Source organism: Giraffa tippelskirchi, chromosome 12 (genome assembly GCF_054371585.1).
Source record: "Giraffa tippelskirchi isolate mGirTip1 chromosome 12, T2T-mGirTip1v1.2.pri, whole genome shotgun sequence".
NCBI lineage: Eukaryota > Metazoa > Chordata > Mammalia > Artiodactyla > Giraffidae > Giraffa > Giraffa tippelskirchi.
In genome coordinates, this window is record NC_137286.1 from 2,027,150 (window position 1) to 2,055,037 (window position 27,888).

The 27,888-nt window shown below is 64.9% G+C and overlaps 4 protein-coding genes across 69 annotated transcripts in view; 2 read left to right on the forward strand and 2 right to left on the reverse strand.

Moving 5' to 3' along the window:
* PPP1R13B (protein phosphatase 1 regulatory subunit 13B) overlaps window positions 1-5,414 on the forward strand; it is a 77,079-nt gene extending 71,665 nt beyond the window's left edge. For 18 of the 24 annotated variants that reach the window (XM_081548570.1, XM_081548555.1, XM_081548557.1 and 15 more), the window contains 6 exons: window positions 384-1,144; window positions 1,626-1,763; window positions 1,842-1,975; window positions 2,579-2,745; window positions 3,745-3,944; window positions 4,450-5,414. In XM_081548570.1, the coding sequence (XP_081404696.1) occupies window positions 384-1,144; window positions 1,626-1,763; window positions 1,842-1,975; window positions 2,579-2,745; window positions 3,745-3,944; window positions 4,450-4,491 (1,442 nt within the window). In that variant the 3' untranslated portion in view covers window positions 4,492-5,414. Of the gene's footprint in view, window positions 1-383; window positions 1,151-1,625; window positions 1,764-1,841; window positions 1,976-2,578; window positions 2,746-3,744; window positions 3,945-4,449 lie in introns of all 24 variants that reach the window. The other 6 variants (XR_014070870.1, XR_014070873.1, XR_014070872.1 and 3 more) reach the window with 2 other exon arrangements.
* A 235-nt stretch (window positions 5,415-5,649) lies between these two features.
* ZFYVE21 (zinc finger FYVE-type containing 21) lies at window positions 5,650-15,739 on the reverse strand. 6 transcript variants are annotated; one of them, XM_081548573.1, is made up of 8 exons: window positions 15,545-15,739; window positions 8,484-8,534; window positions 8,168-8,336; window positions 7,765-7,840; window positions 7,582-7,679; window positions 7,239-7,274; window positions 6,303-6,445; window positions 5,650-6,095 (listed from the first exon to the last, which is right to left on the reverse strand). In XM_081548573.1, the coding sequence occupies exons 1-8, from the start codon at window positions 15,680-15,682 to the stop codon at window positions 5,979-5,981; spliced, it is 828 nt and encodes a 275-aa protein (XP_081404699.1). In that variant the 5' UTR covers window positions 15,683-15,739; the 3' UTR covers window positions 5,650-5,978. The 6 variants fall into 6 exon arrangements, with proteins under 6 accessions (XP_081404699.1, XP_081404702.1, XP_081404701.1 ...); XM_081548576.1 differs by having other exon boundaries at window positions 5,650-6,207; XM_081548575.1 differs by lacking the exon at window positions 7,239-7,274.
* A 315-nt stretch (window positions 15,740-16,054) lies between these two features.
* XRCC3 (X-ray repair cross complementing 3) lies at window positions 16,055-27,576 on the forward strand. 13 transcript variants are annotated; one of them, XM_081548611.1, is made up of 10 exons: window positions 16,055-16,258; window positions 17,136-17,267; window positions 18,291-18,372; window positions 18,695-18,780; window positions 21,254-21,391; window positions 21,687-21,899; window positions 24,449-24,603; window positions 26,137-26,349; window positions 26,422-26,468; window positions 26,567-27,576. In XM_081548611.1, the coding sequence occupies exons 4-10, from the start codon at window positions 18,726-18,728 to the stop codon at window positions 26,769-26,771; spliced, it is 1,026 nt and encodes a 341-aa protein (XP_081404737.1). In that variant the 5' UTR covers window positions 16,055-16,258; window positions 17,136-17,267; window positions 18,291-18,372; window positions 18,695-18,725; the 3' UTR covers window positions 26,772-27,576. The 13 variants fall into 13 exon arrangements, with proteins under 13 accessions (XP_081404737.1, XP_081404744.1, XP_081404736.1 ...); XM_081548618.1 differs by having other exon boundaries at window positions 27,010-27,576; XM_081548610.1 differs by having other exon boundaries at window positions 16,055-16,090.
* KLC1 (kinesin light chain 1) overlaps window positions 25,115-27,888 on the reverse strand; it is a 70,206-nt gene continuing 67,432 nt past the window's right edge. For all 26 annotated transcript variants that reach the window (XR_014070888.1, XR_014070885.1, XR_014070886.1 and 23 more), the window contains 2 exons: window positions 25,618-25,690; window positions 25,115-25,414 (listed from right to left, as the gene is read on the reverse strand). Coding sequence is in view for 16 of the 26 variants with exons in the window: in XM_081548595.1 (XP_081404721.1) it covers window positions 25,386-25,414; window positions 25,618-25,690 (102 nt within the window). In the remaining 10 variants the exon portion in view is untranslated. The remainder of the gene's footprint in view (window positions 25,415-25,617; window positions 25,691-27,888) is intronic.

Genomic DNA, 27,888 nt, shown 5'->3' on the forward strand with positions numbered 1-27,888 from the left:
AGAATCTAGTCTGAGAATCTCCAGGCACCCACAGGGGCCCAGGGGTTCCCAGGTGGACATGCTAGCCCTGGCCTGTGGGGGCAGGGCGCACCAGGGCCATCGGGGGCCCTTCCTTCCTGAGTGGCCTGTGGTCTTCGCCATTTGGCTCAGTCCCAGGGTCACGTGGTTCTCCTTGGCCAGCAAACAGCGAGTGCCTGTTGAGGGTGGGTAGGCCAGTCTGTAGCTTTTTTCTTCTTTCCTTCTGATTCCATACACACTGATAAAGTAGAGAGTCTCCCTCCCCAGGGGGGAGTTGGCGGGTTCCCGTGGCTTTCCTGCTGGGATGCCGCCCGCAGTCGGCCTCTGGTGGGCAGGCGCTGAGCGTGCTGGGCTTGTCTCCCCAGTGTACGGGAAGCCGGTTTTGCCGTCTGGCTCCACGTCCCCGTCCCCGCTGCCCTTCCTCCACGGCTCGCCGGCCCCGGGTGCCCTGCAGCCCCCGCCTCCCGCAGAGAGCGCCGAGAAGGAGCCGGAGCCCGAGAGCCCCGCGCCGCCTGGGGACGGGGCCGCAGTGGAGAGCCTGCCACGGCCACTCAGCCCCACCAAGCTGACGCCCATAGTGCACTCGCCGCTGCGCTACCAGAGCGACGCCGACCTGGAGGCCCTGCGCAGGAAGCTGGCCAACGCGCCGCGGCCCCTGAAGAAGCGCAGCTCCATCACGGAGCCCGAGGGGCCCGGCGGGCCCAACATCCAGAAGCTGCTGTACCAGCGCTTCAACACGCTGGCTGGCGGCATGGAGGGCGCCCCCTTCTACCAGCCTAGCCCCTCGCAGGACTTCTTGGGCTCCTTGGCTGACGTGGACAATGGGAACGCCACTGCCAACGGGAACCTGGGCGAGGCTGGCCCCACCCCGCCCACGGCCCCGCTCCCCACCCAGCCCGCCCCCGCCTCCGATGCCAACGACAACCGGCTCCCCTCCCCCGAGCCCGAGGGTCTGCTCTGTTCCCCGAGTACCCACCAGGTGGCCCAGCCGGCCCAGGACGACAACAACAACGTGGCCCCGGCCCCGCCCACTGGGCAGGCCCCGAGCCCTGGCGCCGAGGCCCCCTCTCCGGGGGAGGAACTGGTGCCCCCGCCACTTGCCGTGCCGCTGTCCTCGGCCTCTACGGTGGGTGTCGCCCCAGACCAGGGCACCGGCTTCCTGGCCGGCCAGCCAGAGTTTGTCCAGGACACACCTGGGTCGGGTGGTGCGGGCAGTGGAGCCAGCCTCGTCCTGGGGGCCTGAGGGTTCCTGAGGAGGGGGTACCGCTGGGATCAGGGCAGGCAGCGAGGGAGAACCTTCTGAACAGCGCTGGGGGAGAGCAGTGCTGAAGGAGCAGAGGGAGGTGGGAGCCCCTCGCCCTGCGCCCCTTGGCAGGGCAGCAGCAGTTCAGCTCAGCGGTTCCCCTCACTCCCTCCCTCCAGCACCTGCAGAGCCGCCCCTGGGAGCCAGGCGCAGGCTGGTCTGCAGTGCCCCCTTCTCACTCGGGGCGTCTGCAGGCAGGGCTCCGCCTCGGGCTCTAGGACCCCCCCTCCCGCCTCCTCCCCTCCGCTCCCAGCCTGCTTGCGTGGGGTCGCTTTGAAATCCAAAGCACGCTTCCTCCCCATAGAGTAAGCGGACCAACCTGAAGAAGCCCAACTCAGAGCGGACGGGACATGGCTTGCGGGTCCGCTTCAACCCGCTAGCGCTGCTCCTGGACGCGTCTCTGGAGGGGGAGTTCGACCTGGTGCAGAGGGTCATCTACGAGGTGAGCTGAGCGTGTGCCTGTGTGGGGCAGCGGCCCTGGCAGCGCCCGGGGGGCTCACACGCACGCCCCGTGTGGCAGGTGGAGGACCCCAGCAAGCCGAACGACGAGGGCATCACCCCCCTGCATAACGCCGTCTGTGCCGGCCACCACCACATCGCGCGCTTCCTGCTGGACTTCGGGGTCAACGTGAACGCTGCCGACAGCGATGGCTGGTGAGGCCCCGGGGGTGGGCGGGGGCAGAGGGGGAAGGAGACGGGACGGCCCATGGCCCGGGCTGCGCGTCCTCCCGGCCTCGGCTCTCGCGCTGCTTTTGTTAAAGGCTCCGCTCTGATCACGCCCGTCACGCGGCTGACCGCAGAACGCAAGCTAAGCCTCTGCTGATCCATTTGTTCTCAAGCGGCCAGAAAGCCTGTGTGGAGGGACCCACACCGTTGACTGTGAGCCTCAGGCCACGGTCTGCGCTGCTGCCTTTGAACATCTGTTTTTTTAAATTGTAACCTACAGCCGTTACCATCACAGCTGCTGTGAGGGCCACGTCCACAATGTGAGGACACATTCATGTCACACCACAAACACCCAGTTACAGGTTGCTTCTCGGTCCGCTCACCACCCAGCCTTTTGAGGCCCTTTTCAGAAGTATGTGTGGTTGTGGTGTGTGTGGGGCAGGGTGTGTGTATGTACTGTCCATGTGTCCGTCCTAAAAGTGGGCGCAGAAGTCAGGCCCCTGCAAAGGCAGCGACACAGCAGCTCGCTGGGCAGTGAGCGGGCGCCCTGGGGGCTGCCGGCAGGGTGTGAGGCCTCGCTGTGCTCCCCAGGACGCCCCTGCACTGCGCCGCCTCCTGCAACAGCGTCCACCTCTGCAAGCAGCTGGTGGAGAGCGGCGCCGCCATCTTCGCCTCCACCATCAGCGACGTCGAGACGGCCGCGGACAAGTGTGAAGAAATGGAGGAGGGCTACATCCAGTGCTCCCAGTTTCTATACGGTAGGGGCTTGGGCACGGGACCTTGGGCGCGTTTCCTGGACCGTGGTGGGCACGCGCCTGCCGTTGCCTGGGCCGAGAGAGGCCCTGAGTTTACCCGCGGGGAAGCCCAGTCTGTCTCCTGGGAACAGAGGTCACCCCGGCCCTTGGGCTCATCCCTGAAGACCTGTTTCATCCTCATGGTCAGGATTCCATGCCGAGTTGCTCAAAACAAAGTCTTCCCCTCTCTGCCAGCTGTTCTCTGGGCAGAGGGGTGGGGGACAGGGCAGCCAGGATGCCCTGGGTGCGCAGCGGCCCAGAGCGAGGCCTTGAGGGCGCGTGTCCCGGGTGGTCTCTGTGGGGCCTGTGGGTGAGGGCTGCGCTCCTCTGCATTGAGCCGTTTTCAACAGGGCTGGAGCGTCGATCCTGTGGGCTAAACAGCCACAGGCTCCACCACGCGTAACTGGAGCACCTGGGGCCCGGCCTGCCTTGGACCCTGGGGACAGTGACACCCGGAAGGGCGGCTCCAGGCCCAGCCCCCGGGACAGAGGCTGTGCGGGGGCGGGGGACGCCTGTCGCTCTGGTGGAGCGTACTTCCCACCCCCAAGAGCGTACACGGGTCTTCAGTCATGGGCTTGTGGGTTGTAAGTTTCACCCTAAGAAACACCTTTTCTTCTCCCTGGAGGAGGGCACGGCGACCCACTCCAGTATTCTTGCCTGGAGGACCCCATGGACAGAGGAGCCTGGTGGGCTATGTTACTTAGGGTTGCAGAGTCAGACACGACTGAAGCAACTTAGCATGAACGCACCTTTGCTTCTGGGCATGAAACTTCTGCCACGGGCCTCTTGCTGGGACATGGAAGAGACTGGTGGCGTTATTCAGGGGGCGGCAGCTGGCCCAGCCTCTAAGCGCTCCACTGCGGCCCCGGCGGGCTGCCCGAGGCCAGCGGCGTGTCTCTGGGCCGGGCGCGGGGCCCTCAGCAGCCCGCCCTCGAGACCTGACTGTCGGCTCTCCTGTCCCAGGCGTGCAGGAGAAGCTGGGCGTGATGAACAAAGGCGTGGTGTATGCTCTGTGGGCCTACGAGGCCCAGAACAGTGATGAGCTGTCCTTCCACGAAGGGGACGCCCTCACCATTCTGCGGCGCAAGGACGAGGTCGAGACCCACTGGTGGTGGGCCCGCCTCGGGGACCGGGAGGGCTACGTGCCCAGGAACCTGCTGGGGGTAAGACCGCGCCCCCTCCCACCGCCCGTGGGGCGCAGCCTGGCTCAGACCCTGCCGGCAAGACTGCCTTTCCCTAAGCTTCCTGGGAGCCCCGGGGCGCGGGGAGCCAGGGGAATCTGCCCTGGAGGAGGCCTGTGGGGAGGCCGGAGCCCCTCGATGAGGGCTGCTCACGGCGTGTCCTGCTCCCGGGGCCTGCGGGCTGCGCCCTCTGCAGTGATGGCCCCTCAAGCCCTGGGCCTCCCTCTGCTCTCGTGCTCCGCGCCCGGTGGGCTGGCAGCTGCTCTCATCCCGCAGTCACTGGACACCTACCAGGCAGCTCTGGGGGCCTTACAGACAGTACTGGCGTCAGGTGGTCCTGAGTGCCGAGAGAAAAAGGCACGGGGCCTCTGGGCGTTAGGGAGGGGTCTCCATAGGAGGGCGGCCTCTGAGCGTCAGCCTGGCTTCTGCACAGGGCTCCTGCCCAGCAGTTGTCCCCTCGTCCTAAGTCCTGTCCATTGCCTCCCAGTTGTATCCACGGATCAAACCCCGACAGCGGACACTGGCCTGAGCTCCCCCTGCAGCACCACACAGGCTCGCCAGCGGCGGGGAGTGGCTCGGGCTGACTCTGCCGTCTCCTGGAAATGGACGCTGGACGCAGCTTCAGGGGCTCCTGCAGCAGACCGTGTCCGCGGTGTGAGGACCCCCGGGTGAGGGTCTGCCCTCAGCTGAGAGAGAGGCCTTCACCTCCAAGGAGACTGAATTTTGCCAATTACTGTAAATCCAAATAAATACCCAGCTTTCTAAACCACCACCCTTGTTGCCAATAAGAAGCCCTGTCATTGACCCCTGATTGGTTGCCAATGAAGACGATGCTCTTACGGACGTGGGCCCCAAGGCCCCCTCATCCCCGGTATTGCCCCATCCCCCCAAGAGAGCCTACCGCTGCTGTGAGGTGTGCCCCCCCCGGAGCCCCTCCCTCCCGTCCACAGGAAGTCAGAAACCCGGCTCCTTGTCCATCCTCGCGTGCATTTTTATTCATCACCAAAGGAGCCCTGTGTGGAAACCTGTCTAGCGGGGGTGTCTGAGGTGTGGGCTCCTTTCCCGTTCCAGGCCTCGGTCTAAGTCACCAACAGGCCACAGGCACAAGGGACCTTGGGACCAAGGGACACCACCTGGTCAGAGGTTTCACTGCAGCGCCGCCATCCTGCAGCCCCCACTGCCCCCATGTCCTTGCCTCTCCCGAGCGTGGTGCCGGCCCGGGCGGCAGGCGGGTGGATGGGGGACGCCTGTGCGTCTCGGGGCAGGGCCCCGACTCCCGGGCCCTCTGCCCCGGTTCCAGACTTGGTGAGGCGCTTGCCTGAGGTTTGAACTGTACGTACAGGCTTTTATATACCAAAAGTATTTTTTGACTAAACCACTCAAAACTATCAGAACCATTTTGGAAGTGTTTTTTTCTCTCATTAAAGTCCAGGCCCTGAGCTTTATTTTCCATGTACGAGTCTCGTGTGTAATTTACGTATGGACATGTGTAGATCCTTTAAACACTGATTGTACACGATGCTCCCGAGAAATGAGCACCCTCGGGGCAGCCTGCGCTGAGGCCGTGTACATGCACGCAATAAACCGCTGTCTCTCACGGGCGGCTTCGAGTCTTGTGTTCTGGAGCCGGAGCTGAGCTGAGCGGGAAGCTCGGGTTGTCTGGACACAGAGAGGCAAGGCCTGATCCTTACTTTCAAAATAAGTTTTAATTGTAAGCTTTATATACACATTGCTGTACAGTTATTTTAAAGTGAAACAGTAAGTGAAAAGTACAAAATATAAAGCATGCTCCTTCCCCAGTGACGTGTCAAAGGTTTGTTCATGGCCCTGGGTTAGTGACACGCTCAGCGGGCAGTGTGAGAAGCAGTACAGATGAGGCCAGGTGACTGCTGCCCGGATCACGTCTGGAAGCACCAGTGAACATCAGGGGGCCAGAACCTTCTAGTGAACGTGGGCACTCACAGAACATGGTGGAGAGTGTTAGCAGTAGTGTAGCTCCGTCTCTTCCCCCCGCAGTTAGGTATCAACGGGTGATTGATAGACAGGTTCTAAAGCGCGAATGGTCTCGAGCGTTAGCCGACTGCGTACGTATTGCACTAGGCAGGCTCCGGGGCTTGAGCTGCGTCTCCACACCTGTAGGGTGAGTCGTGCCTGTGCGCCGGGCGAGCAGGTGCTGCTGCCCCAAGCGGACCATCCAGCCTGTGTGGAGTTACTGGTCCCGAGACTCGTAGAGGAGCTTGGCCGCCTACCAGGTGACCAGAAAGAAAGGTGTGTGCCTGGCTGAGGCGGGTGGGGGCACCTCGGCTGGGCGGAGGCGGGAGCGCGCGGAGCAGGAGGTACCTTGTGCATGGCCGCCAGCCACGCCGTTGCCTGCCTCCTGCTGCCGTCGGCGTCCTCTCCGGCCATCAGCGTCAGCTGCGTCACCCCCTCTGCCCCAGGGGCCGTGTACTGCAGGGTCATGCCTGTGGCCCTTGCGTTGCCTCCTGGAGTGAGAACAAGGTAAGGATGCCCCGAGCGGCCTTGAGCACCAGGGTGCTGGCCTCCCCAAAGCAGTGGCCCGGGTGCTTCCTCCCCGACCCTGGTGCTGGCCTCACAGCTGGCCTCTTGGTGGGGCCTGTGTCATGGCGGCAGCTGCCTGGTGGCCGACCCTGAGCTCACAGGGCGGGCAAGGGCCCGGGTCAGACACTTAGCACCCCATGGCTGAGACCCTGCGAGAGGCACAGTGGCGTTGGGAAGGCCACCGAGGTGGTGGAAGCAGGCCCTGCCCCGGGCTACCCCACCTGTCTCGCTGGCCTCACACCCACCCCACTGCCAAGCGCCAGGGTCAAAGCGGAGGAACCATACGCCACCCCAGGATACAAGCTCCTGGAGGGCTGTCTTTGGGGGGTGACCCTGCAACAACCACCTGACGCCAGTCCCCGCAGCTCAGAACCCAGCCGGAAGTGCCAAGACCCCAAGGCTTTCACAAGCCACGGTCCCAGCTGTTGTCAGCAGGTTTATCCCAGCCTGGGCTCTCTGAAGGGGCGCCGCCCCCCACCCCAGCCCCGCCCGCCGTGGGGAAGGGCCGGGCCCCCTGAAGCGACTGCAGGGCGTTGGCAGGCGGCCCCCCGCTTCCCATTACAACCCTGGCCGGGGCCGGCGGACACTGGCCGCCGAGCAGGGCTCCCCCTCAGGAGAGAACAGCCGAGCCCAGGGGACACAAGGCTGGTTTGGCCGCCTCAGGCCCGAGCGTCTCACCGGGAGCCCCCTCCCCACCCGCCCCGCAGACACGCTGACCTTCGGCGGCGGGCCGGCTGGTGTGAGAAGGCGCGTCTTTACGGCAGGCAGAAGAGGAGGACAGCAAGGCCGGTCAGAAATCAGAGAGGGCTCGGGTCAGCCTCCGCGCTCGGACCCGAGGCCCAGGAGTGGGGTTCAGGGGAGAGGGCCGGGCCGAGCTCCCCGAGGAGGGCCGTCCCCGCAGACCCTGGGGGGCGGCGGAGCTGGGGGCCCCGCCGCAGGCCCGGGGGAACCGGGTGATGCCAGCCGCGAGAGACGGGACGGAAGAGCGCGGAGCGCACGTCCAGGGAACCTCTCCGCCTCACACGCCCGCGAGCGGAGCCCCCCGGCCCGCGGCGCCTACCTCCGGGAGGGAGGCCCTCCGTGAGCATCTGCACGGCGGCGATGCGCGCCACCTCCACCTCGCGGTGATCGTCCCCGTCCCCGTCCAAAAGCAGGAACCTGCGGCAGACAGAGGCGTCCGTGCCACGGCCGGCCCTTCGGGGCTCCAGGCGCCCAGCGCCAGGCGAGCAGCACCCGCCCTCACCTCTGGTTGCTGGAAAGACGGCAGAACATCGTGTCCGGCTTCTCGGGGTTTCCGAAAGTCACGAGGAAGGTGGCTCCTGCGGAGGGACCAGACGTGAGCACGCGGCAGCCCCCCCGCGCCGCCCCCTCCAGGCCAAGGACACACGCGGAGGACAGAAGGGGGCGTGACGGGGTCGGGGTGCAATGCCGGAGGCCAGAGGCGCCGCCTGGGCTCCCCCGGCCCGGATCGCAGGGCGCCGACCCGCCCCCAGGGGACCCCCAGGGCCGCCCGGCCCGCTGCTGCCAGGAGGGGTGGGGGAGCAGGCTGCCAGGTCCTGGGGGCTCCGCCCGCCCGGCGCCCCGGGGCGGCTGGGGCCACACCCGACGGAGGCCCACCCACTGACCCCCGTCCGCCTGGCGCTCACCGCTCAGCAGCAGCTTGAGCTGCCGGTCGTAGAAGTCGGCCTCGCGCCGCGACACCGGCGCGCACCCGGCGCACTGCCGCACGGGGTCCACGAAGCACATGCGCCGCAGCGCCACCTTCTGGCCGCAGCACTTGTCGCAGAAGCACTTCCCGCACCGGCGGCAGTGGTGCTGGGGACGCGGGACGGGCCGTGAGCACCCCGCAGGCCGCGGCCACCAGCGGTCACCACGATGCCTCGAGGGGCCCCGGGGTCTCCCGGGGCCAGAGCCCCGCCCCCACACCCCACCTGGGCCGCCCTCCTGCCCCGCCCAGCTCACCTTCCTGGTGAGAAAGTCAAACTTGGTGTCACACTGCATGCACCTCGGGCACTAGGAGACAAGGTACAGGGGGTCAGGCCGCGCGGCCAGTTGTCGGAGGTGGTGCCAGGCCCGGCCGCCTGGGGCTCGGGAGGGGAGGCTGGGGACAGTGCTCCCGGGACCGGCCAGGGCCCAGCCTGGGGACAGCCACGTCGTCACCCAGCCACAACCACACAAGCGCTCAGACCCGTCACCTGACAGCGGGGCTGGGCTGGCCCCCACGCGGCGAGGCCCGGCCTCCGCGGTGGGAAAGCTGCTCACACAGTGAAATGCCGCCACCAGGCAGGGAGCCAGGCGCCCCGACCGTGTGACCTTCACCTAACCCCGCCCGCCCCCAGTCCGTCCTGGCCAGCAGGGCCGACCCCGCCGCCCTCTGCCAGGCTTCACTCGGGGCAGCCAGAAGCCAGGCGGGCTCTGCTCCTGCTCCCCAGACAGGGCTTGACCTTGACACCCCCCCACGCCCCCCCAGGCCCAACTCAGGGCAGGGCCGGGCCCACCGTTCCTAGTCAGTCTAAAGCCGAGTCCAGCGCCCTTCTCCAGCCTGCAGATGCCCCCTGCCACTCGCCCCACCCGCCACGGCCCCGCACTGAGCAGGCGTCTAAGCTTTATGTGATCCTGTGACTGATGTTGTCTTGTTTTCTCTTTGCTCTTCAGCAGCTTTCCCCCCAGGACACAGGGTCTGCTGCTCCAGAATCACCCGCAGGGTCTGCCCGCCTCGGGCACGAGCTGGCGAATCCCAGTGCTGCTGCCCCCACCAGCCCTGCCACTGCCTCTCACTGTGACTTCTGGAACGTTCCCTGTTTGGCACTCGGGGCAGGGCCTCCGTGTGCCACACCCTCCCGGGACCTCACACGTCCGCCCGCCGGTGTGGCTGACCCTGCTCCCTCCTTTCCGAGAGGCTCACATCTGAGCAACTGAGAGACCAAGCTCTCTAAACTAAGACCACAACAGAAGGTAAAATACACTCCCTTAAAAATATTAGTGAGCTAGACATTTTGTATTAATCTAAATAAATCAATGATGTTATTCAGAAAACAGATTTTTAAACAAGGTAATTTTCGTAGGGATTATATAAGAGAAAAGAAGCTTTTAAAATTATCAAGAGAACTATCTGTCATGAAAAGAGAATTAAATAAAGAAATGAGAATAGCGGGTGAAGACCTGAGAGTTAAGAATTCACACCTGGTCTGAGGGACCAGCTACGCCAAAAGGAAACGACAGCCCAGCCCGGGGCCCAGCGCCGCGCCCTGAGCAGCTGACTGGACCCAGAGGAGCGGCCCCGGGGTGCGGAACCGCCATCCGGGGAGATGGGTCCGGAAACCAGGAGCCTGAGGCCCAAGGTTCCAGAGACGCCAGCCCCTGAGGCCCAGGCACCCAGGTTTGTCCCCACGGCGCCCCCAGGGCGGGCGGGGGCTGGGGTCTCACAGGGGAGAAGCAGGACCCACAGCACGCGGTGAGCCGAGAACACACACGTGTGTGCACACAGACACACACACACGTGCCTGGGCGTGCGGCCACTGCCGGATCCTCCCCGGGCTGCGCCCCCCACCAGGTCAACGAGCCGCCAGCCACCTCGGGGCCCCTGCGCGGCCCCTCGGGACTCTTACCCACAGAGAGGGGAGGGAGCCGGAGGTAACGGGGGTCTCCACAGGTCCCCACGAGAGGTCGGGGAGCCGGGGAGGGGGCGGGGGGCACAGGCGGCTCCCCCCGCAGCCCGAGGTCAGAGCCGGGCAGCCCCGACCCGTCCCCTCGCTGCTCCAGGAAGCCAGCAGCTGACTGGGCCCACCCTGCCGATGCAGGAGACTCCCGACGACGTGGGGGTAAGTGAGGGGACAAGGAGTCATAAATGAAGAGACCAGAGAGGGCCGCGGGAAGCTGGGTGGGAACAGCAGAGGCCTTCGGGGACTGTGGCCACCCCTCGGCAGCCCAGCGCAGAGGCCCTGGAGGCCTGCTCGGAGATGGCGGTCTCTGCCGACCAGCTGCCCCAGGAGCCCTGGGGATGCTCAGGGCAGCTCCTTCAAAGTACAACAGTCAGAAGACAGAGACTGGAGAGACTAAAGGCATGTTTAAAGAGAAGCGACTTTAGAAAGAATGGAGCTTTCGGACGGCCGCCCGCCCTCCCTCTGAGGCTGGAGCACAAGGGACCGCCGCCTCCACGCTGTCCTCCCAGACACCAGGCATTGAGAGTGTCTCTCAGGTTCCTCAGAAAGAAGTAAATCATAAAGGTGAGTTTCAAAGTTACATGTATTAACGCATCTTTGTTGAAAAGCAACCTTTTCTAGAGAGTAAAAGTGTAACTCCTACAAATATAAAATGAACCCACGTCAAAGATTTAACTCAATTAACTGAGGGAAGCAATGAAATATTAATAAAACAAGCTCACAGGGAATCTGAAGAGCAGACCCACAGCAGCCCCAGGGACGAGGTGAATCTAACACTGTTCATGGGGCAGGGGCTAAGGAGGGGAAGGACGGGGTCCCTCCCAGGATGGGCCTCCCCTTTCCTGCAGAGCCCGGGGTGCAGACAGCACCTCCCGCAGGATGGCCAGGGCCGCCCCCAGCGCTCCTGAGTGAGCGGGCGGGCCTGCGGGGCCCCTGGGCCCCACTACGAGGGACCCACTTGGGATCCTGGAGGCTAGAGACGGGGACCCGTCGGGTAGTGTTCTCGGGAAGCATCCTGCGAAAAGCCCTCTCCTCACGTGCCCTGGAGGAGACACACAGACACCCCAGGCACCCTCCACAAGCCGGACGTGGGCTGAAGGGGGCTGACCCACGGACCGCTTGTCCCCTCAGGGGCCGAAACGACGTGCGCACGGACCTGACTGACCTCTCCTTCCTTCGGGCCCTTGAACTCTGACCCACCTCTTAGCCTGAGACAGTCCAGGGGTGATGTGCCGGTCCTGCTATCAGATCACACCAGCCGCCCCCCGCCTGCCCTTTCCACCCCGCTCCTCACAGCCGGGGCCGCGCCCCCCATGGAGAAGCCCCCTGCCACCTGCCCCCAACAGCTTGCAGATCCCTTGGTCGGAACCACCCCAAAATGACCCTCTGAAACATAATCTCTCCCCGCCCAAGTCCACCTTTGCTTCTTGTTTGACACACCTGTGTCCCCCATTTGCCTCTGCAGAGCATCTGATGTCAAGACTACTACTATCTGTTCAAACCACCGCACAGCTGCACTCATCTCACACGCTAGCCAAGAAATGCTCAAAATTCTCCAAGCCAACCTTCAACAGTACGTGAACTGTGAATTTCCAGATGTTCAAGATGGATTTAGAAAAGGCAGAGGAACCAGGGCTCAAACTGCCAACATCTGTTGGATCATAGAAAAAGCAAGAGAGTTCCAGAAAAACATCTACTCTGCTTTACTGACTATGCCAAAGCCTTTGACTATGTGGATCACAACAAACTATGGAAAATTCTGAAAGAGAATTTGGAATCTGGAATAGCAGACCACCTGACCTGCCTCCTGAGAAATCTGTATGCAGGTCAGGAAGCAACAGTTAGAACTGCACGTGGAACAACAGACTGATTCCAAATAGGAAAAGGAGTACGTCAAGGCTGTATATTGTCACCCTGCTTACTTAACTTATATGCAGAGTACATTATGAGAAACGCCAGGTTGGATGAAGCACAGGCTGGAATCAAGATTGCCAACAGAAATACCAATAACCTCAGATATGCAGATGACACCATCCTTATGGGAGAAAGCAAAGAAGAACTAAAGAGCCTCTTGATGAAAGTGAAAGAGGAGAGTGAAAAAGCTGGCTTAAAGCTCAACATTCAAAAAACTAAGATCAGGGCATCTGGTCCCATCACCTCATGGGAAATAGATGGGAATCAGTGGAAACATGACAGACGCTACTTTCTCAGGCTCCAGAATCTCTGCCGATGGTGACTGCAGCCATGAAATTAAAAGACGCTTACTCCTTGGAAGAAAAGCTATGACAAATCTAGACAGAATATTAAAAAGCAGAGACAGTACTTTGCTGACAAAGGTTCGTTTAGTCACAGCTATGGTTTTTCCAGTAGTCATGTATGGATGTGAGAGTTGGACCATAAAGAAAGCTGAGCACCAAAGAATTGATGCTTTTGAACTGTGATATTGGAGAAGACTCTTGAGAGTCCTTATACTGCAAGGAGATCCAACCAACCAGTCCATCCTAAAGGAAATCAGTCCTGAATATTCACTGGAAGGATGGATGCTAAAGCTGAAACTCCAATACTTTGGCCACCTGATGCGAACACCTGAGTCATTGGAAAAGCCCCTGATGCTGGGAAAGACTGAGGGCAGGAGGAGAAGGGGGCGACAGAGGATGAGATGGTTGGATGGCATCACCGACTTGACGGACATGAGTTTGAGCAAACTCTGGGAGCTGGTGATGGACAGGGAGGCCTGGCGTGCTGCGGTTCATGGGGTCACAGAGTCAGACATGACTGAGCGACTGAACTGAACTGACATGAAAGCAATAGCCCGGAGCCACCGTCACCGCGGTTACACCGGCACCCAGGTCGGCAGGAAAGGGCGCGTGTGCGTGGGTCATGGCCGTCTCCGATGGCTGCACACCGGACACTCTCCTCGCGGGGGGACACGGGGATGCAATCACATGAGGCCCAGGCCTCCTGCTGCGCCCCCATGTCCCACCACTGCCCCCCCAACCTCACAAGCTCTTGGAGGCACACAGAAAAGCAAGTCCATTATTTCTGGGGGCAGGAACCCCTCCGAGAAGCCAAGAGTCACAGATTATGCATACCTCCAAGTTTTCCAACATCTATAAGGGACGTCGCCGTGGGCCCAAGGTACCAGGGTGGCACAGGGCCAAGCACCGACTCAACAGTCAACAGACCCCCGAGGGGTGATGGGTGCAGGGCGGCTCCAGACACAACCGGACACTCGTCCACGCACAGCCAAGTGGGCATGGATGAAGCGGAGGAGAGCATGTCCCCCCACCACCGGGCCAAGCTCTGCCTACACCCTCCCCCTGCCTGCTCCAAACCACACACACACACGGGATCGTGGCCCTGGAAGCACAGGGCAGGCTGAGCGCCGCTGAGCCGGGAGGGCAGCAGGGGAGCCCCCACCTCCCCCTTGAGCCGCCCTAGATCAGATGGAAGCCAGACTCCATCCGACTCTCCCAGCCCGAGCTGCCCCACCCGAGTCAGCTCTCCTCTAGAACACTCCCCTTGGTCACTGCAGACGTGGCCCCTGCCCAGTACATGTCAACACACACTTCCTCAAACTCGGGCCACGGTCACTGGGAGGCCTCCCCCCTCCTCAGAGCTCCCTCCGCCTTCTTTGGCTGCTGAGACGGCAAACTGGGGTGTGTTTCTGGAGGGCACTCCGCCAGCCTTCCAGCACGAGAAACTCCCCCTGGGGAGGGCGCGCCGCGGGGGACAGCACCTCTGCCTGACCCCTCCGCCTCTCCCGAGAGCCCGCAGACCACCAGGCCGGCCCAGACGCCCCACTGCTCAGAGAGGACACCCGAGGCAGGGGAAGAGCGAGGCGGTCATTTCAGGAAAGGACAGAGGGCCCCGAAGACGGACGGAGGGGCCCCAGAGCAAACGGAAGAGTGAAAGAGGAGGGCGCCCAGGCCGGCTTCCACTCACACACTGTGAGCATTTCACGGGGCTCAGTCGGGGGAAGAAATGTCTAAAATGGCCCTGGGGACAACACGGGGAAAAGGCCTGGGCTGAGGGGGTGGAGATGCTGTGAGCCCCAGGACTGGCTGCGCCCTGGCTCCGCCCCCACGGTGGAGACCTCAGTCGGCCTGGACCTCGGCCCCTTCACCTGCCGCCTCCCAGGCCAGGTGGTGCTGCTGTGACTTCCCTCTGAGTTGTAGGGACACCTGCCAGACTCCCTCACCAATTCAGCTAAACGAGCTCCGGGACCCGCGCTGGCTACAGAACGAGAGCGCTGATGTTACCCTTTTCTCTCTTTAACCGCCTTTCAACAGCACTAACCAAGGAGACCGTGTAATGAAAAGTTCATTCCATGAGTTCAGAGACTACAAGCACCTGGAGAACAAACGCAGAAAAGAAAGAGTACAACTGGGGCGACAAGAAGCCCAAGAGGAGGAGACGACGGGGCCTAGCCCGGCCCAGTGACCCCCGCGGCCCACGCCCAACGCCCTGCCTTGGAGCACCGCGGGCTGGGGCTCGGTGACCAGGGGGCGGAGGGAATGAACCCTCCCCTCGTCCTCCCCGCCGGCCAACCGCCCCTCCTAGCTTCTGAGCGCTCCGGTGCCTGGAAAACACCCGAGCGCATCCCCCCGTACCTCCCCACCCTTCCCTGCGGAAAACCTGCCACCGTGATTCCCGGGGCAGGGAGGAAAAGCGGTCCGCTAGAGCGCGAGGGGCTGTAACTTAAAGCATGTTCCCAAAGCGTGGTCTTTTCCCGTCTCTGAGACGCTCGAGATTGACAGGAACGCACCAGGCTTCTCCGCCAGCCCTCGCACAGCTGAGAGCCACTGGCTTACGGGATCCGGTCCAAACTCCTGAGCGCAGCACACAAGGGCGCAGAGGTGCCGCCCCGCCCCGCCCTGCCGGGGCAGGTGCGACTCCCCAGGCAGGACGCCCTGCAGACAACCCGCCTGCGGACGCCCGCTCGCACTCAGTGCCCCCCAGCACCGCAGCCCACGGCGAGGGCCCTGCCCGAGCGCCGATCGCAGACAAACGCTGGCGCCCCAGGCCCCCGCGCGGGGAGGGGGCGGCAACTGTCAGAAAAGTTCCAGCCCAGCAGCGCGACCGCGGGGGGCGGCCGCTCCACAGACGACGGCGACGGCGGCAGGGCCCGGGCGCAATCACGGAGGGAGGTCGGGGCGGGGGCCGCGCCCCCGCGAAAGAGGCCAGGCGGCGCGCCCGGGCGGGGGTGGAGTCGGGGGTCCGCCGGGGCCGGGGGCGCGGGGAGCCGAGGGCGGGGCGCTCCGCCCGGGAAGGCCGGGCGGGCCCGGGGAGCCGGCGCGGACGCCAGGAGGGCCGGGGGAGCGGCCGGGGTCCCGGGGCTGGCGGGCGGCCGCCACCTACCTCCTTGTCCGGGACCCACGGCGGCTCCTCCAAGCCGAAGGGGCTGCCGTAGGCGCGGTGCTCAGGCACCATGCGCAGGCCGCTGGGGGAGCGCACCAGCTTCTTGGCGTCGCGGCGCGCGGCCACCTCGGAGGACATGACGCCGCCCGAGCGCTCGCCCGCTGCCCCCGGCCAGCAGCTGGGCCCGAGCCCCCCAGGAGCCCCGCCCCGCCAGCGTGGCTGACAGCGCCCGCGTCCAGTCGCCACGCCAGGCCCAGAGCGCGGACCAATCGGCGCTCGGGATCCGCCCCGCCGCCGGGTGCTCCAATCGACGCAAGGGTGCCTCCCCCGTCCCCCTGCGGCCGGCCACCAATGGTCAGCGAGGACCCGCCCGAGCACGCCCCGCCCCCTCGGGGCGATTGGGACTTTGGATTGGCTAGTCAGTCGGCGACGTGGGCTCCGCTTCTCTTCTGATTGGCGCATCCGGCGCGGGGCGCCCTGCGCTCATTGGAGGAGGAGGCAGCAAGGGGTAGGGCGGTGCGAAGGAGTGTGCGGAGCGCGCGCTAGGTGAGGACGCCGAGGGGCCACTGCAGTCCCGGGCGGCCAGAGGCCGGGGCGGCCTTGGGCACCGAGACCCCCGGGGCGCGGGCAGGGCCCGGCTGGGCGCCCGCGCGGCCCTGCTGCCGGGGTTCGCGGCGAGGGCCGGCTGGCGCCCCCCCAGTGCCCCTATCGGCGGTGCGCAGCCGCGGACGGGCAGGAGGGACCGCGGAGCGAGGACCCCCGCGGGTCCCGGGGGTGGGAGGGGGCCGGGCAGGCTGGCGAGCGGGGCTGGGACGGAGGGCCTCGGTCCCGGGGCGGTGGGCCTGCGCAGCTGCAGAGCCTGCTCGGGCTGTGCGGCCGCGCCGGGGCCGCGGGGTGGGGCGCGGAGGGTGGGGTGGGCTCAGAGCGCGCCGGGTGGGAAGCGCAGGTGTGCGTGGATGGCAGGGTGCGGCTGCAGCGTCCCCTGGTCAGTTAGGACACGCAGGCCCCGAGGACTGGGGAGTGAGTGATCAAAGCCGCAGGGGCTGAAAAGAGGAGAGGTCCCCAGAGGAGCAAGAGGGTCCTGCGGAGGGAGCGGGGCCAGAAGTCCAGGCTGGCCGGCTCTGGAGAAACCATAGTGCTGGCCTAGGCGGGGGAGGACCTTTGTGGCCGCCCACGGCGTCTGGTGAAAGCTCCGTCCAGCAGCCCTGGGATGAAGGCGTGCTCATTGGCGCCCTTTCTGGGAGGGGAGCAGGAAAAGAAAGGAAACGTCTTGAGAGGGAGCTGGACGCCCTCAGGCGGGTCAGCCTCTGGATGACCGAGTTCTGTGGTCCAAACAGTTCTCTTTGGAGTTGTTAACAGATGGGCAATGCAAACGCGGGGTCAGGGGCTTAGAGCCCAGGCCTGGACCTGCATTCCAGGCCACCCACTTGCTGGCTGTGTGACCTGAAGCTTGTTGCTTAACCACCGTGTGCTTCTGTTTTCCCGCCAGCAATACAGAGGTTGTAATACTTCTGGTGTGATGTTCATACGTGTCACACACTTGGAAGAGACTGTTTGGTAAATGTCAGCCCTCAACCTTTGATGATTTTAGAGCAACAGCCTGGACCTGTGTGTATTGATTCTTTGCCTGGATTCAGAGAAAGAACAGTTTCAGTGTGTGGGGATTTGGCCGGCTGCCTCCCCCAGGGCTCCTCCTGCCCCACCCAACCCCGTCTGGTACCGGGTTAGTGCCTCAGTTCAGAAAGATCTTCCCTCCTTCTCCCACTGAGTCCTCACTGTGGATCAACTAAAGCTGCCAGGAACCTGAGTGTTGTCCCCAGAGTGGGGGTGGGCCCGTCCCAGCCTGTTTTGGCGGCACAGAAGTCCTCGGGCCCCCTGAGAGCCCCAGAGACACAAGAGTGATTCCACCTGGGGAGGAGTCTCGTGTTTGGCCCAGGGTTTCACGTGCCTTCACGCTCGCTCAGCAGCAGCACCTGCTGTTAACTGTCTCCTGAGACCCCTGCTCGGGATGCTCCCGGGAGCAGCCCCGGTCTGCCCAGGCCCGCCCGTGCCCACGGTGGGTGCTGCGGGGCACACACTTGTCCCTGGCGGCTTCACCCGGGCCCCTCCTGGGGCTCTCGGTGGGGCTCCCGGGCCCGTGTCAGGTACCAGCAGGCACTCTACTTAGGCTCGAGGCCCTGTGGTCAGTCCCCACTGGCTCTCCTCCGTGTGTCCAGCTGTTCTCAGGATCGAGGTTTACATCCAGGCACCTCCTGGCCATGTCCCCGCACAGGCTTCCCTCCCACGGTCATTCAGAATCTGGACCTCCAGCTCCCAGAGCTGCCTCTGAGGGCCCCGTGCCTCCCCAAGACAGCTGATGGGTGCTGGGCAGCCAGGCCCTCGCTCCTGACCAGACTGATGAGGGGGCAGGTGGCCTGTCTAAGCTTCGGGGACAACCCCATACCGTCAGGGTCAGCAGTGTCCGTGTGGAAGGCCAAGTCCACACTGTGCCGCCCCCCTCGGCATCGGGAGCCCCGGGGCACAGGCCTTCCTGCTGCTGGCCGCCAGGCCTGGCCTCAGCTGAGTGGCCATGGCCTGGCACAGCCGCCACGCTGCCCCGGGCCGGTCGCCAGGGTGAGCTGCAGGCCAGGTGGGCGAGGTGTCCGCTGTCCTTTGTTGGAGCAGCTCGGCTCGGCTCTGCGGTCACCGCGGTTCCGACCTTCCTAGCATCCGCGGGATCCAGCACTCGCCTTCCCGCTCTCCCCAGATCCCCACGGAGACACACTCCACACTCGGAAGCGTATGCCAGGGAGTGCAGCGTGGGCCCCGCTTGGGTGAGCCCCAGAGAGGTGGGTCGGGGAGGGCCAAGGCTGGGACACAAGCCCGCTTCTCACCTTCCTGAAGCGGATGAAGCAGGCTGACCTTCGGGGGGTGCTTGGGGGTTCCTGAAACGCACGCCAGGGTGGGCTGAGCCCAGGCTCCTGAGTTGCTGGCGAGAAGAGCCTGGGGCTGACCTCAGCGCTGTCCCTGGGACGGTGGGGGGGCATCCCGGGCCCCACGGTCGGCCGGCGCCCCCAGGCTCGGCCGCTCCGCTGCTCTCCGCTCCCGGGCTCTCCGCTCCCGGGCCGCTCGAGGGGCTGCCAGCGCGTGGGAACTCATGTCCCTGGGCAGGCGTCCGTCTCGGGTTGTCCCCGCTGAAGAAATGGATTTGGATCGGCTCGACCTGAATCCCAGAATCACAGCTGCAGTTAAGAAAGGTGTGTTTGCTGATGTTTATGTGACGTGATTGTGGAAAAGTGTGAACGTGCACCCTTTATGGAGAACAGTTTACAGGGTTGCCTGTCCGAGCCTTGGGAACCCTCTGCCTCCTGGCCCCGGACGCCGCCCGGATGCTGGCCTGTGTTGGGTGTGTGTTTCACTGAAAGACTTTTCTAAAGTTTATTTTCACTGAAGCGGTACATGCAGTGTCTGAAGTGAAACGGGACTCCTCACTCCTTGTGAGTCTGTCAGCGGCGTTTTCGTCTTTACGGCCGGGTTTCTAATGCTGTGCTTCTGTTGCCCTGTTTGCTGTGTCTGACCTACGGCTCCTCACAGGCCTCCGTTTTGGGGGTGAGAGCTGGCTTCCTCACGCCCCCCCTGCCCCTACTTGGTCCGCCCGCCCCCCCCCCTGCCGTGGGAACACAGTTTGGGCCACGTCAGCCACCAGAGTTGTCACTGGGACATCACGGCTGTCACAGAACCTGGGCTCACGACTGTTTCCTTTCTTGACCATATTTGGTTTCCCCCGAAAGTTAGTGCTGTCTCCCTTTTCATGGGCGTGTTTCCTCTGCACTTCTGATTGTTCCTGCACCGCGCAGGGCGCAGGGCGTCTGTCAGGCCCAGGGGCTCTTTTCTAAATGCTCGAGGAGTCTACTGGCATCTGGGCACATCCGTCCCTAGGCTGTACCAGCTCCTCCACTGCCTGGCTGGTGCCCTGTACTACCTCCACCTCCCCCCGCACCGTCCCTGCACCCCCTCCATCCCCCCATCCTGCTCCCCGCACCCCCTCCATCCCCCCATCCTGCTCACCCACACCCCCTCCATCCCCTCATCCTGGCCCCCGCACCCCCTCCATCCCCCCATCCTGGCCCCCGCACCCCCTCCATCCCCCCATCCTGGCCCCCGCACCCCCTCCATCCCCCCATCCTGGCCCCCGCACCCCCTCCATCCCCCCATCCTGGCCCCCGCACCCCCTCCATCCCCCCATCCTGCTCCCCACACCCCCTCCATCCCCCCATCCTGGCCCCCGCACCCCCTCCATCCCCCTCATCCTGCTCCCCGCACCCCCTCCATCCCCCCATCCTGCTCACCCCCTCCATCCCCCCATCCTGCTCACCCACACCCCCGCCATCCCCTCATCCTGGCCCCCGCACCCCCTCCATCCCCCCATCCTGGCCCCCGCACCCCCTCCATCCCCCCATCCTGGCCCCCGCACCCCCTCCATCCCCCCATCCTGGCCCCCGCACCCCCTCCATCCCCCCATCCTGGCCCCCGCACCCCTTCCATCCCCCCCATCCTGGCCCCCGCACCCCCCATCCCCCATCCTGGCCCCCGCACCCCCTCCGTCCCCCCATCCTGCTCACCCCCTCCATCCCCCCATCCTGGCCCCCGCACCCCCTCCGTCCCCCCATCCTGGCCCCCGCACCCCCTCCGTCCCCCTCATCCTGGCCCCCGCACCCCCTCCGTCCCCCCATCCTGGCCCCCGCACCCCCCCCGTCCCCCTCATCCTGGCCCCCGCACCCCCTCCGTCCCCCCATCCTGGCCCCCGCACCCCCTCCGTCCCCCTCATCCTGGCCCCCGCACCCCCTCCGTCCCCCCATCCTGGCCCCCGCACCCCCTCCGTCCCCCTCATCCTGGCCCCCGCACCCCCTCCGTCCCCCCATCCTGGCCCCCGCACCCCCTCCGTCCCCCCATCCTGGCCCCCGCACCCCCTCCGTCCCCCCATCCTGGCCCCCGCACCCCCTCCGTCCCCCCATCCTGGCCCCCGCACCCCCTCCGTCCCCCCATCCCCCAGGTGGTTGTGAGGATGCTGTGACATCAGGTGCTCAGCAGTGTTCGGGGCGGGGCTGCTCCTCCCTCCTGAGGCCACGTGGGTAGTTTTGTTTTTCCCTTTGATCACAGTGAGCATCTCCAAGTGAAACGTCCAGTGTGTGTATCTGAGGCTCTGGAAGGGCCGCCTTTGTGCGTGTGAGCTCTTGTTTGTTTTTCTGGATCGATTGGATGTATTGTTAGCCTTTTTTCTTTTTCCTACTAGTTTAAAAATAATACACTGATCTAAGCTCAGAATTACTCCCTTTCCTCCCAAACACCAGCTCTCGGGCCCCGCACCCCGTAAACTGCCCCATGGTGCTGCCAGCGTGCTGGCTCTCCCTCTCCCCCACTGGCCATCTGCGGGCGGACGCAGTGGACGTTCGTCTGGGTCCCTTTCTGCGGCCCCTCCCTGGTGATGCACAGGCAGGCCTGTCTCAGGAGATGTGTCCGGGGCCACTGCTCCCAGCCCTGGGGACAGGCCCCTTCCTTCCTGACCTGTCGTGGCCACACTTGGTCCAGGGGTCCGTGCAGCTTCAGGGAGCAGGTGGGCCGACACTGCCCGCCGGACCCCCGGAGCTGGCGGTCACCCGCTGTCCCTGCGCCACTGTCGCCGTGGGCACCACGTCTGACCGCGTCCTGTGACTGGTTCTGTGATTTCAGCCAAACTGAGGTCAGTGAAGGAGGTCCTGTATCTTTCTGGACCAGATCTGCAGAGACGGACCCGCCTCTCCAGTCCCGACGTGCGGCTCCTGCTGAGGGCTGCCGCCTCGCTCCTGCGGGGACACGGCGTGTGCACAGGTGCTGGGCCCTCTGTCCCTCCGTCAGCCTGGATGGCGGCTGTGGGCACGGGGACCGTGTGCGAGCGGGGGGGCCGCAGTGCCAGGGCCCTGGCATGGGGCGTGGGGGCCTGGGCGGGATGCCCGTGGGGCTGGGGCCCTGGCATGGGGCGTGGGGGGCCTGGGTGGGATGCCCGCAGGGCTGGGGCCCTGGCATGGGGCATGGGGGGCCTGGATGGGATGCCCACAGGGCTGGGGCCCTGGCATGGGGTGTGGGGGGCCTGGGCTCACCTGTTTCCGCCCCTCCTTGCCCCCAGCACTGCACCTGCTCCAGCAGGAGGGGCCGTTCCCTGAGCAGCACCAGCGCCTGAGCCTGGGCTGCCCCGTGCTAGACGCGCTGCTCCGCGGCGGGCTGCCCCTGGACGGCATCACCGAGCTGGCTGGATGCAGCTCGGCCGGGAAAACCCAGCTGGCACTGCAGCTCTGCCTGGCTGTGCAGCTGCCGCGGCGCCACGGAGGCCTGGGGGCTGGTGAGTGCCGGGGGTGGGGGTCCCGACCTGCTGGCCCCAGGGGCCGTTTCCCATCTCTTCATGCCTCGGAGTGTGAGGGGCCCCCTGCTGCCTGAGTGCAGAGCCCAGGGCTTGCCTGCAGGGACAGCTGGCCTGGAGTGTCTATAAATGGGTGCGTCCCCCCCAGGGGCCTGGCCCACGGCCACTGTGACCGCGTTAAACATGGGTCTGATGGACGTCTTGCTGAGAAAGTGACTTCCCCGAAGCAGATCCAAAAGCCCTAACTTTGAAAGGCACGGCCACCCCGCTCTGGATGTGCGTAGACGCTGTGTGGTGACCAGGGGCTCGGCCACATGGGGGGCGCGCAGACCGCCTGCCCGACGACCCGGGGGCAGGGCGCGCATGCAGCCCTGACCACTCAGCAGCGGCTCTCCAGGCTCCTCACACCCCCCATGTCTGAAGTTCTGTGGGAGCAGGACCAGGTCACAGCAGGTCACATGCTCACAGACGGGTGCAGAGATGGTGGGGATGCCCCAGCCCTTCTTGCAGCTCCTCCCAGGGCTGTGGTGACCGACACGGGGGCTCAGCCAGCGCTCCACCAGGTCACAGGCCCTGCTTCTTTACTGACAGTGAGATGTGATCCACACACCAGGAAATTCGTTCCTAAAGCGCGCGTCAGTGGGTCAGTCCTCTCGCTCAGCTGCGCATCCACAGCTCCCCTGTAGCTCTAGGCAGTGCCTCTCCCCACAAGGGCGCCCTGTCCCTGTGAGCGGGCGCCCGCCACTCCCTCCCAGCCTGGGGGACCCCCATCCACTTTCCATCTCTGCAGACTTGCCTGTTCTGCACGTTTCAAATAAATGGGATCGTGGAACGTGCCCTTTGTCCCGGCATAATGTCTTTAGGGCTTACCCACCGAGGCACGTGTCAGGCCGCCCTTCCTAGGGCTGAAGAACGTTGCATCCTGTGTCCTTTTTTTAAAACGTTTATCTGTCTTCGTGTTGCACATGGACTTGCTCGAGTCGCGGCGAGCAGTGGCCAGTCTTCACTGTGGCGCAGGGGCCGCTGGCCGCTGCGGTGTCTTGCTGTGGAGCACAGGCTGCGGGCACACAGCGTTGGGCACACAGTACGCGGGCTCAGCCCTTGTGGCCCAGGGCTGCTTCAGCTGTGGTTCTCAGGTGTGGCAGCGGCAGCTCAGGGGCTCCAGAGCACAGGCTTGGTTGTTCCGAGGCGCGTGGCGTCTTTGTGGACCAGGGCTTGAACCGGTGTCCCCACGTCGGCAGGCGGGCTCTGACCCACTGCACTGCCAGGGAAGCCCCCAGCTTAGATACTAGCCTTCCATCCGCTGACGGTCACGTGGGTTGTTCATGCCTTCCGGTGGCGCGTGGCTCTGGGTGGACACCTGGGTGTGATGCTGGGCCTCGTGGTAGCTCCCTGGCCCCAGAGACCGTTTTCAGCAGCCGCTGCGCCGTCTCCCTTCCCGGGAGGCTGGAGGAGGTCCCCGGCCCCCGGCGTCCGAGCTGGCCCAGCGTGGGCGCACCCTCCCTGTGGCTCCAGCCGCCCTGCCCTCATGACCAGTGGCGCGGGGCATCTCGCCACGAGCTGCCGCTCACCCGCGTGTCTGTGGAGAAGTGTCTCTTCCCGTCTTCTGCCCATTTGAACCCTCGGGTTGTCTGTCTGTCTGTGACGGAACTGATCTAAATGATCTCTGAGTCATCTGGATACTAGACTCTCCTATCAGATACGCAGCTTGCAGCATTTTCTTTCTGTAAGTTGTCTCCTCACTTTGTGATGGACTTTTGAAGCTGTTCTTCACTTTGATGATGTCCAGCTTCCCTGGCCTTTCTCGCTTATGCTTCTGGTGTTGTATGTAAGGGTCCACTGCCTAACCCGAGGCCCCGATTGACGCCGGCGTTTTCAGAGCGCCGTGGTTTGGGCTCTCGGGGTTGACCCACTGAGTCAGTTTCACACGTGGTGTGAGGTACGAGTCTGCTTTCGTCCTTCTGTGTGCAGGTGTGTCTGTCCGTCTGTCCCAGGGCCATGTGTTAAAAAGACTACTCTTTCCCACTGAACTATCCTGGGACGTCTGTGGAGCACCCGTGGCCCCTGGTTCTTTCTAGCTGCGGGACTCGGGCTGTATCTTCTGGAGGGGATTCCAGGCCCCGGCGGTGTATCGCCGGTGTTTTGTTGACTGCCTTTTCCAGGCGCAGCAAAGACCGTTCCCTCCACGTAGCCCAGAACCATGGCAGGAGCCTGCCAGTGGAATCCGGGAACCTCTGCTCCACGGGGCCTGGGAGGGGCACCCCCGTTGTCTGCAGGAGAGGGTGTTTCCACGGGGCCTAGGAGGGGCACCCCCGTGTCTGCAGGAGGGGGCGTTTCCAAAAGCGCAGGGCCCCTGAGAACGCCACCCACTCCCACCTGAGACAGCCCAGGGGCAGACCCCCAGGGTGACGTCCCGTCGACGAGGTGGGAGGCAGGCACCGGCCAGCCCCGTCCTGGGTCAGAGGGAGGACCCCCGGGGGCAGCGCAGGAAGGGGGCCGTGTGCCCCGCTGACCGCGCCGCGGCCTCCCAGGGGCCGTGTACGTGTGCACAGAGGACGCCTTCCCCAGCCGCCGTCTGCAGCAGCTCATCGCCCAGCAGCAGCGCCTGCGGCCAGACGTCCCGGGGGATGTTATCTCGAAGATCAAGTTCGGCCACCAGATCTTCATCGAACATGCAGCCGATGTGGTGAGTGAGTGAGGGGAAGTCGGCCCGTGCCTGCCTGCGGGGGGGGTCACAGCCTGGGGGCATGGGTCCCGCTCAGGCCAGCGATAGTCGGTGCCTAGACCTGGGATGAACTGGCCATCCTGGGGGTTTCTGCCAACCTTGGCCCGAAGAAAGAGAGGAAGGGCGGGCACTGGACACACCACCTCCTGACCCTGGGCAAGCCCCCGTGCCCCCATCAGGCAAGTGCCTCCGGCTTCTGTTCACCCGGCCACAGAGATGCCCGCTGGCCGCAGAACGGGACCCGCTGCCCCAGCCAGAGTCAAGTGGGGTTCTACGTCTCTCTCTGAAGGAGGGGCCCCCAGGGCCCCAGCTGTACAAGCCCCCTCAGACTGCTGGCCGCCAGGCTGGGCTGCCAGGATGACACCACGTCTGGAAGCCATGCCCGGGGAGGGGGCGGGCGGTGGAGAGCAGCATGCCCCCACCTGGGCCCTTCCCCGCTTAAGGGTTGCTATAGAAAAAATTTCAAGTAAAGGAGAAGACATATAAAGTTTAATTTTTAGAAATTTACAGTAAAGTACATGATCACACGTAGCCCGGGGCACTGACAGAGCGGCAGCCCAGGCCAGGCAGGTCGAGGGCACGCGGCCGTCCTGGGGTCTCGCAGCTGGGGTTCGCGGCGTGAGGCGTGGAGGGGTCAGGGTGCTGGGACGGGGGCGCCGGGTCAGTGCTGCGGGTGCCGCCCCAGGCCCTCCGGCCTCGCGACCTTCATGGCATCACCGGGCCCTTGGGGCGTGCACAGCAGCTCAGGCTGGACTCCTCTGCGGCCAACTCACTGCAGGGGGGGCGGTGGGTCAGGGCCCCCACCCGCGGGGCTGCGCCTGGAAGCAGCTCAGGCAAAGCCCCGCCCAGTGCCTGCCGGGGACCAGGACCCTACACCCCAGCACAAACGGCCTCGAGCCCAGGCCCCCTCCGCCTCCCCGGGGGCGGGGTCTCCACACCCAGCCACTCTGGGGGGTCCCGCCCCGGGTGACTCACGCTCAGGCTGGCGTCCTCCAGGCCGCTGCTGCTGCTGTCGTTGTCCACACAGAGAGGCTCTGCCGGCGACGCCCTGCGGGTGAAGCACAGAGGGACCCTCACTGCAGGGCGGGGACGCAGACGCGGGCAGCTCTCGGGCGTCCTAGCGGGGGTGGCTGCAGGGCGCACCAGGCGGAGCAGCCCTCAAGGACCGCGGCTCCCAACACAGAGCTAAGGGCCTCGGAGGACGGGCGGTGCTGGCCCAGGCGCCCTGCAGCCCCAACCCTGGGCCCCGCTTGGCATCCTGGTGCGTAGCCTGGGCACCGCCCGGGGGTCTGCACGCCGTACACAGGATGGCTTAGGCCCTCACTGCGCCCCACTAGCTGGGTGTGGGCAGCCGGGGTGGCAACAAGTCAGCCTTGGCGATGCCACCGGGTGCAGGCAGCAGTGCCTGGCCCGTGACGGCCCGGGGGGTTGTGGGGGGAGCAGGGCAGGATGGGGGGGCTCTGAGCAGGCGCTGATGGGCCCTCCCGCCCCCAGGACACCCTGCTGCAGTGCGTGAGCGAGAAGGTGCCGGTGCTGCTGGCGCGGGGCATGGCCCGCCTGGTGGTCGTCGACTCTGTGGCAGCCCCGTTCCGCTGCGAGTTCGACAGGGCGGCCCTGGCCCTCAGGGCCCAGCATCTGCTGGCGCTGGGGGCCAAGCTGCGGCGGCTGAGCTGCGCCTACCGGAGCCCCGTGCTGTGCATCAACCAGGTGGGCCTCCCCCCCAGCCCTCGGCGGGGCCAGGCTGGGAGGTCCTGTTGCTGACTGGTCTGTACCCTCCAGGTGATGGAGGCTGTGGAGGAGCAGGACTCAGTGGCTGGGCCGCCAGGGTGAGTGGACGCCCTGAGGACGGGGAGTCTTGAGGCCTTGGGCGGGGGTGGGAGGCGCTGGTTTCACAGGTAACGCATGGTGGTGTTTCCCGTCTCAGGACGTCCCCAGCCCTGGGAATAACCTGGGCCAACCAGCTGCTCGTGAGGCTCCTGGCCGACCGGCAGCGCCCCGAGGAGGCGGCTTTCGCCCAGCCTGGCCGCACTCTTAGGGTGGTCTTTGCCCCCCACCTGCCGCCCTCATCCTGCTCCTACACCATCACCGCAGAGGGCGTGCGGGGGATGCCTGGGTCTGTGTGTGGCTGACCGCGGGGTCCAGAAGCAGCCTCGGGGTGGGGAGCTGCCCCTGCTGCAGGAGCCAGCTCTGCCCGTCTGCGGAAACCCCTTCTGGGCCCATGAGGATTCGTCTACAAGGACAGCAGGTCCCGGTGTGCTGCAGCGGCTGGGATCTCGGTCCTGGCCTTGTTGGGGGGAGGGGGGTCCACTCTGGCAGGAGCTCCTGCCCAGACCCAGCTCCCCCACCATAGCCGGTGCTTCTGCACAGAACACAGGCCCTCTGGTCAGCTTGGCCACGACCATCTGGTGTGGAAGCACGAGGCCCCGCAGTCACCGAGGACACACTGGCCCAGTTCCGGAAGAGCTGAGTCGCCCTCGCCCACCGTCGCCACGCCTCTGCCCACCTCTGCCAGGCAGCTGGCACAGCAGCTGTGGATGAACGCATGCCGAGGGAAGGCGCCTGCCACCCTGGGGCCTCAGCGGCACTGGCTCTCTGCTGGGACTCCCCCATCTGACGTCTGCCCTCCTCACAGCCGCTCTGCTCGCAGGGTCCAGGCCGAGCCCCGCCGCGACACAGCCCCGCCCCGCGGGCTCACGGCCGGGCCGCCAGCCCTGGCCATCAGCACTCTCTCTGCTGTGTGTTTCTCTAGGACAGGATGATCCGTTTCCAGCTTTCGTCATGTTTTCAAAGTAGCCTGTGACCCTAAAAGACCGAGTGGCTAGTGTTGAATAGGAAAAGGTTCTTTCAGGGCTGGAGTTTTACAGAAGAGCCTTTCTGCAAAGTACGGGGACTTTATAACAGGAAATAAATTTTATTTTTGTAATTAACTATAAACAGTTCCAAACGATTTCCTAGGCAAGTCGCACCCACAGTGAGAAAAGAGAACGAGAACGACTGCCCCAGTCGGAAGGCAGGCCGGCCCACACGGCAGAGTGGGCGGGCACAAGTGCACCCACCCCCCCGGGGCCACACCCACCCACCGGCTGAGGCCGTCCCAGGGTGCCCACCACCACAGGCCGTGGGACTCTGCAGTGGGGCTTCCTCTCTGTGTCTCAGGAAGGAGAGCCTGCCCGCCTGTCCCCAGCGACCAGACGGTCCTCGCAGGCCCGCGACCCTGAGGGTTGACTCCACACCCCTGTGTGAACC

Excerpts from the sequence above, each read along its gene's own strand:
- ZFYVE21 (XM_081548573.1), bottom strand. The coding sequence starts at position 15,682 with ATGTCCTCCGAGGTGGCCGCGCGCCGCGACGCCAAGAAGCTGGTGCGC. Across the intron at positions 7,275-7,581 it reads GGAGGGCCTCCCTCCCGGAG|ACGCGCCTTCTCACACCAGC; the intron begins GTAGGCGCCGCG and ends CCTGCCGTAAAG. Across the intron at positions 6,446-7,238 it reads CAGCCGGCCCGCCGCCGAAG|GAGGCAACGCAAGGGCCACA; the intron begins GTCAGCGTGTCT and ends TTCTCACTCCAG.
- XRCC3 (XM_081548605.1), top strand. The coding sequence starts at position 17,126 with ATGATTTTAGAGCAACAGCCTGGACCTGTGTGTATTGATTCTTTGCCT. Across the intron at positions 18,358-18,694 it reads GCAGCGTGGGCCCCGCTTGG|GCGTCCGTCTCGGGTTGTCC; the intron begins GTGAGCCCCAGA and ends GTCCCTGGGCAG. Across the intron at positions 18,781-21,253 it reads CACAGCTGCAGTTAAGAAAG|CCAAACTGAGGTCAGTGAAG; the intron begins GTGTGTTTGCTG and ends CTGTGATTTCAG.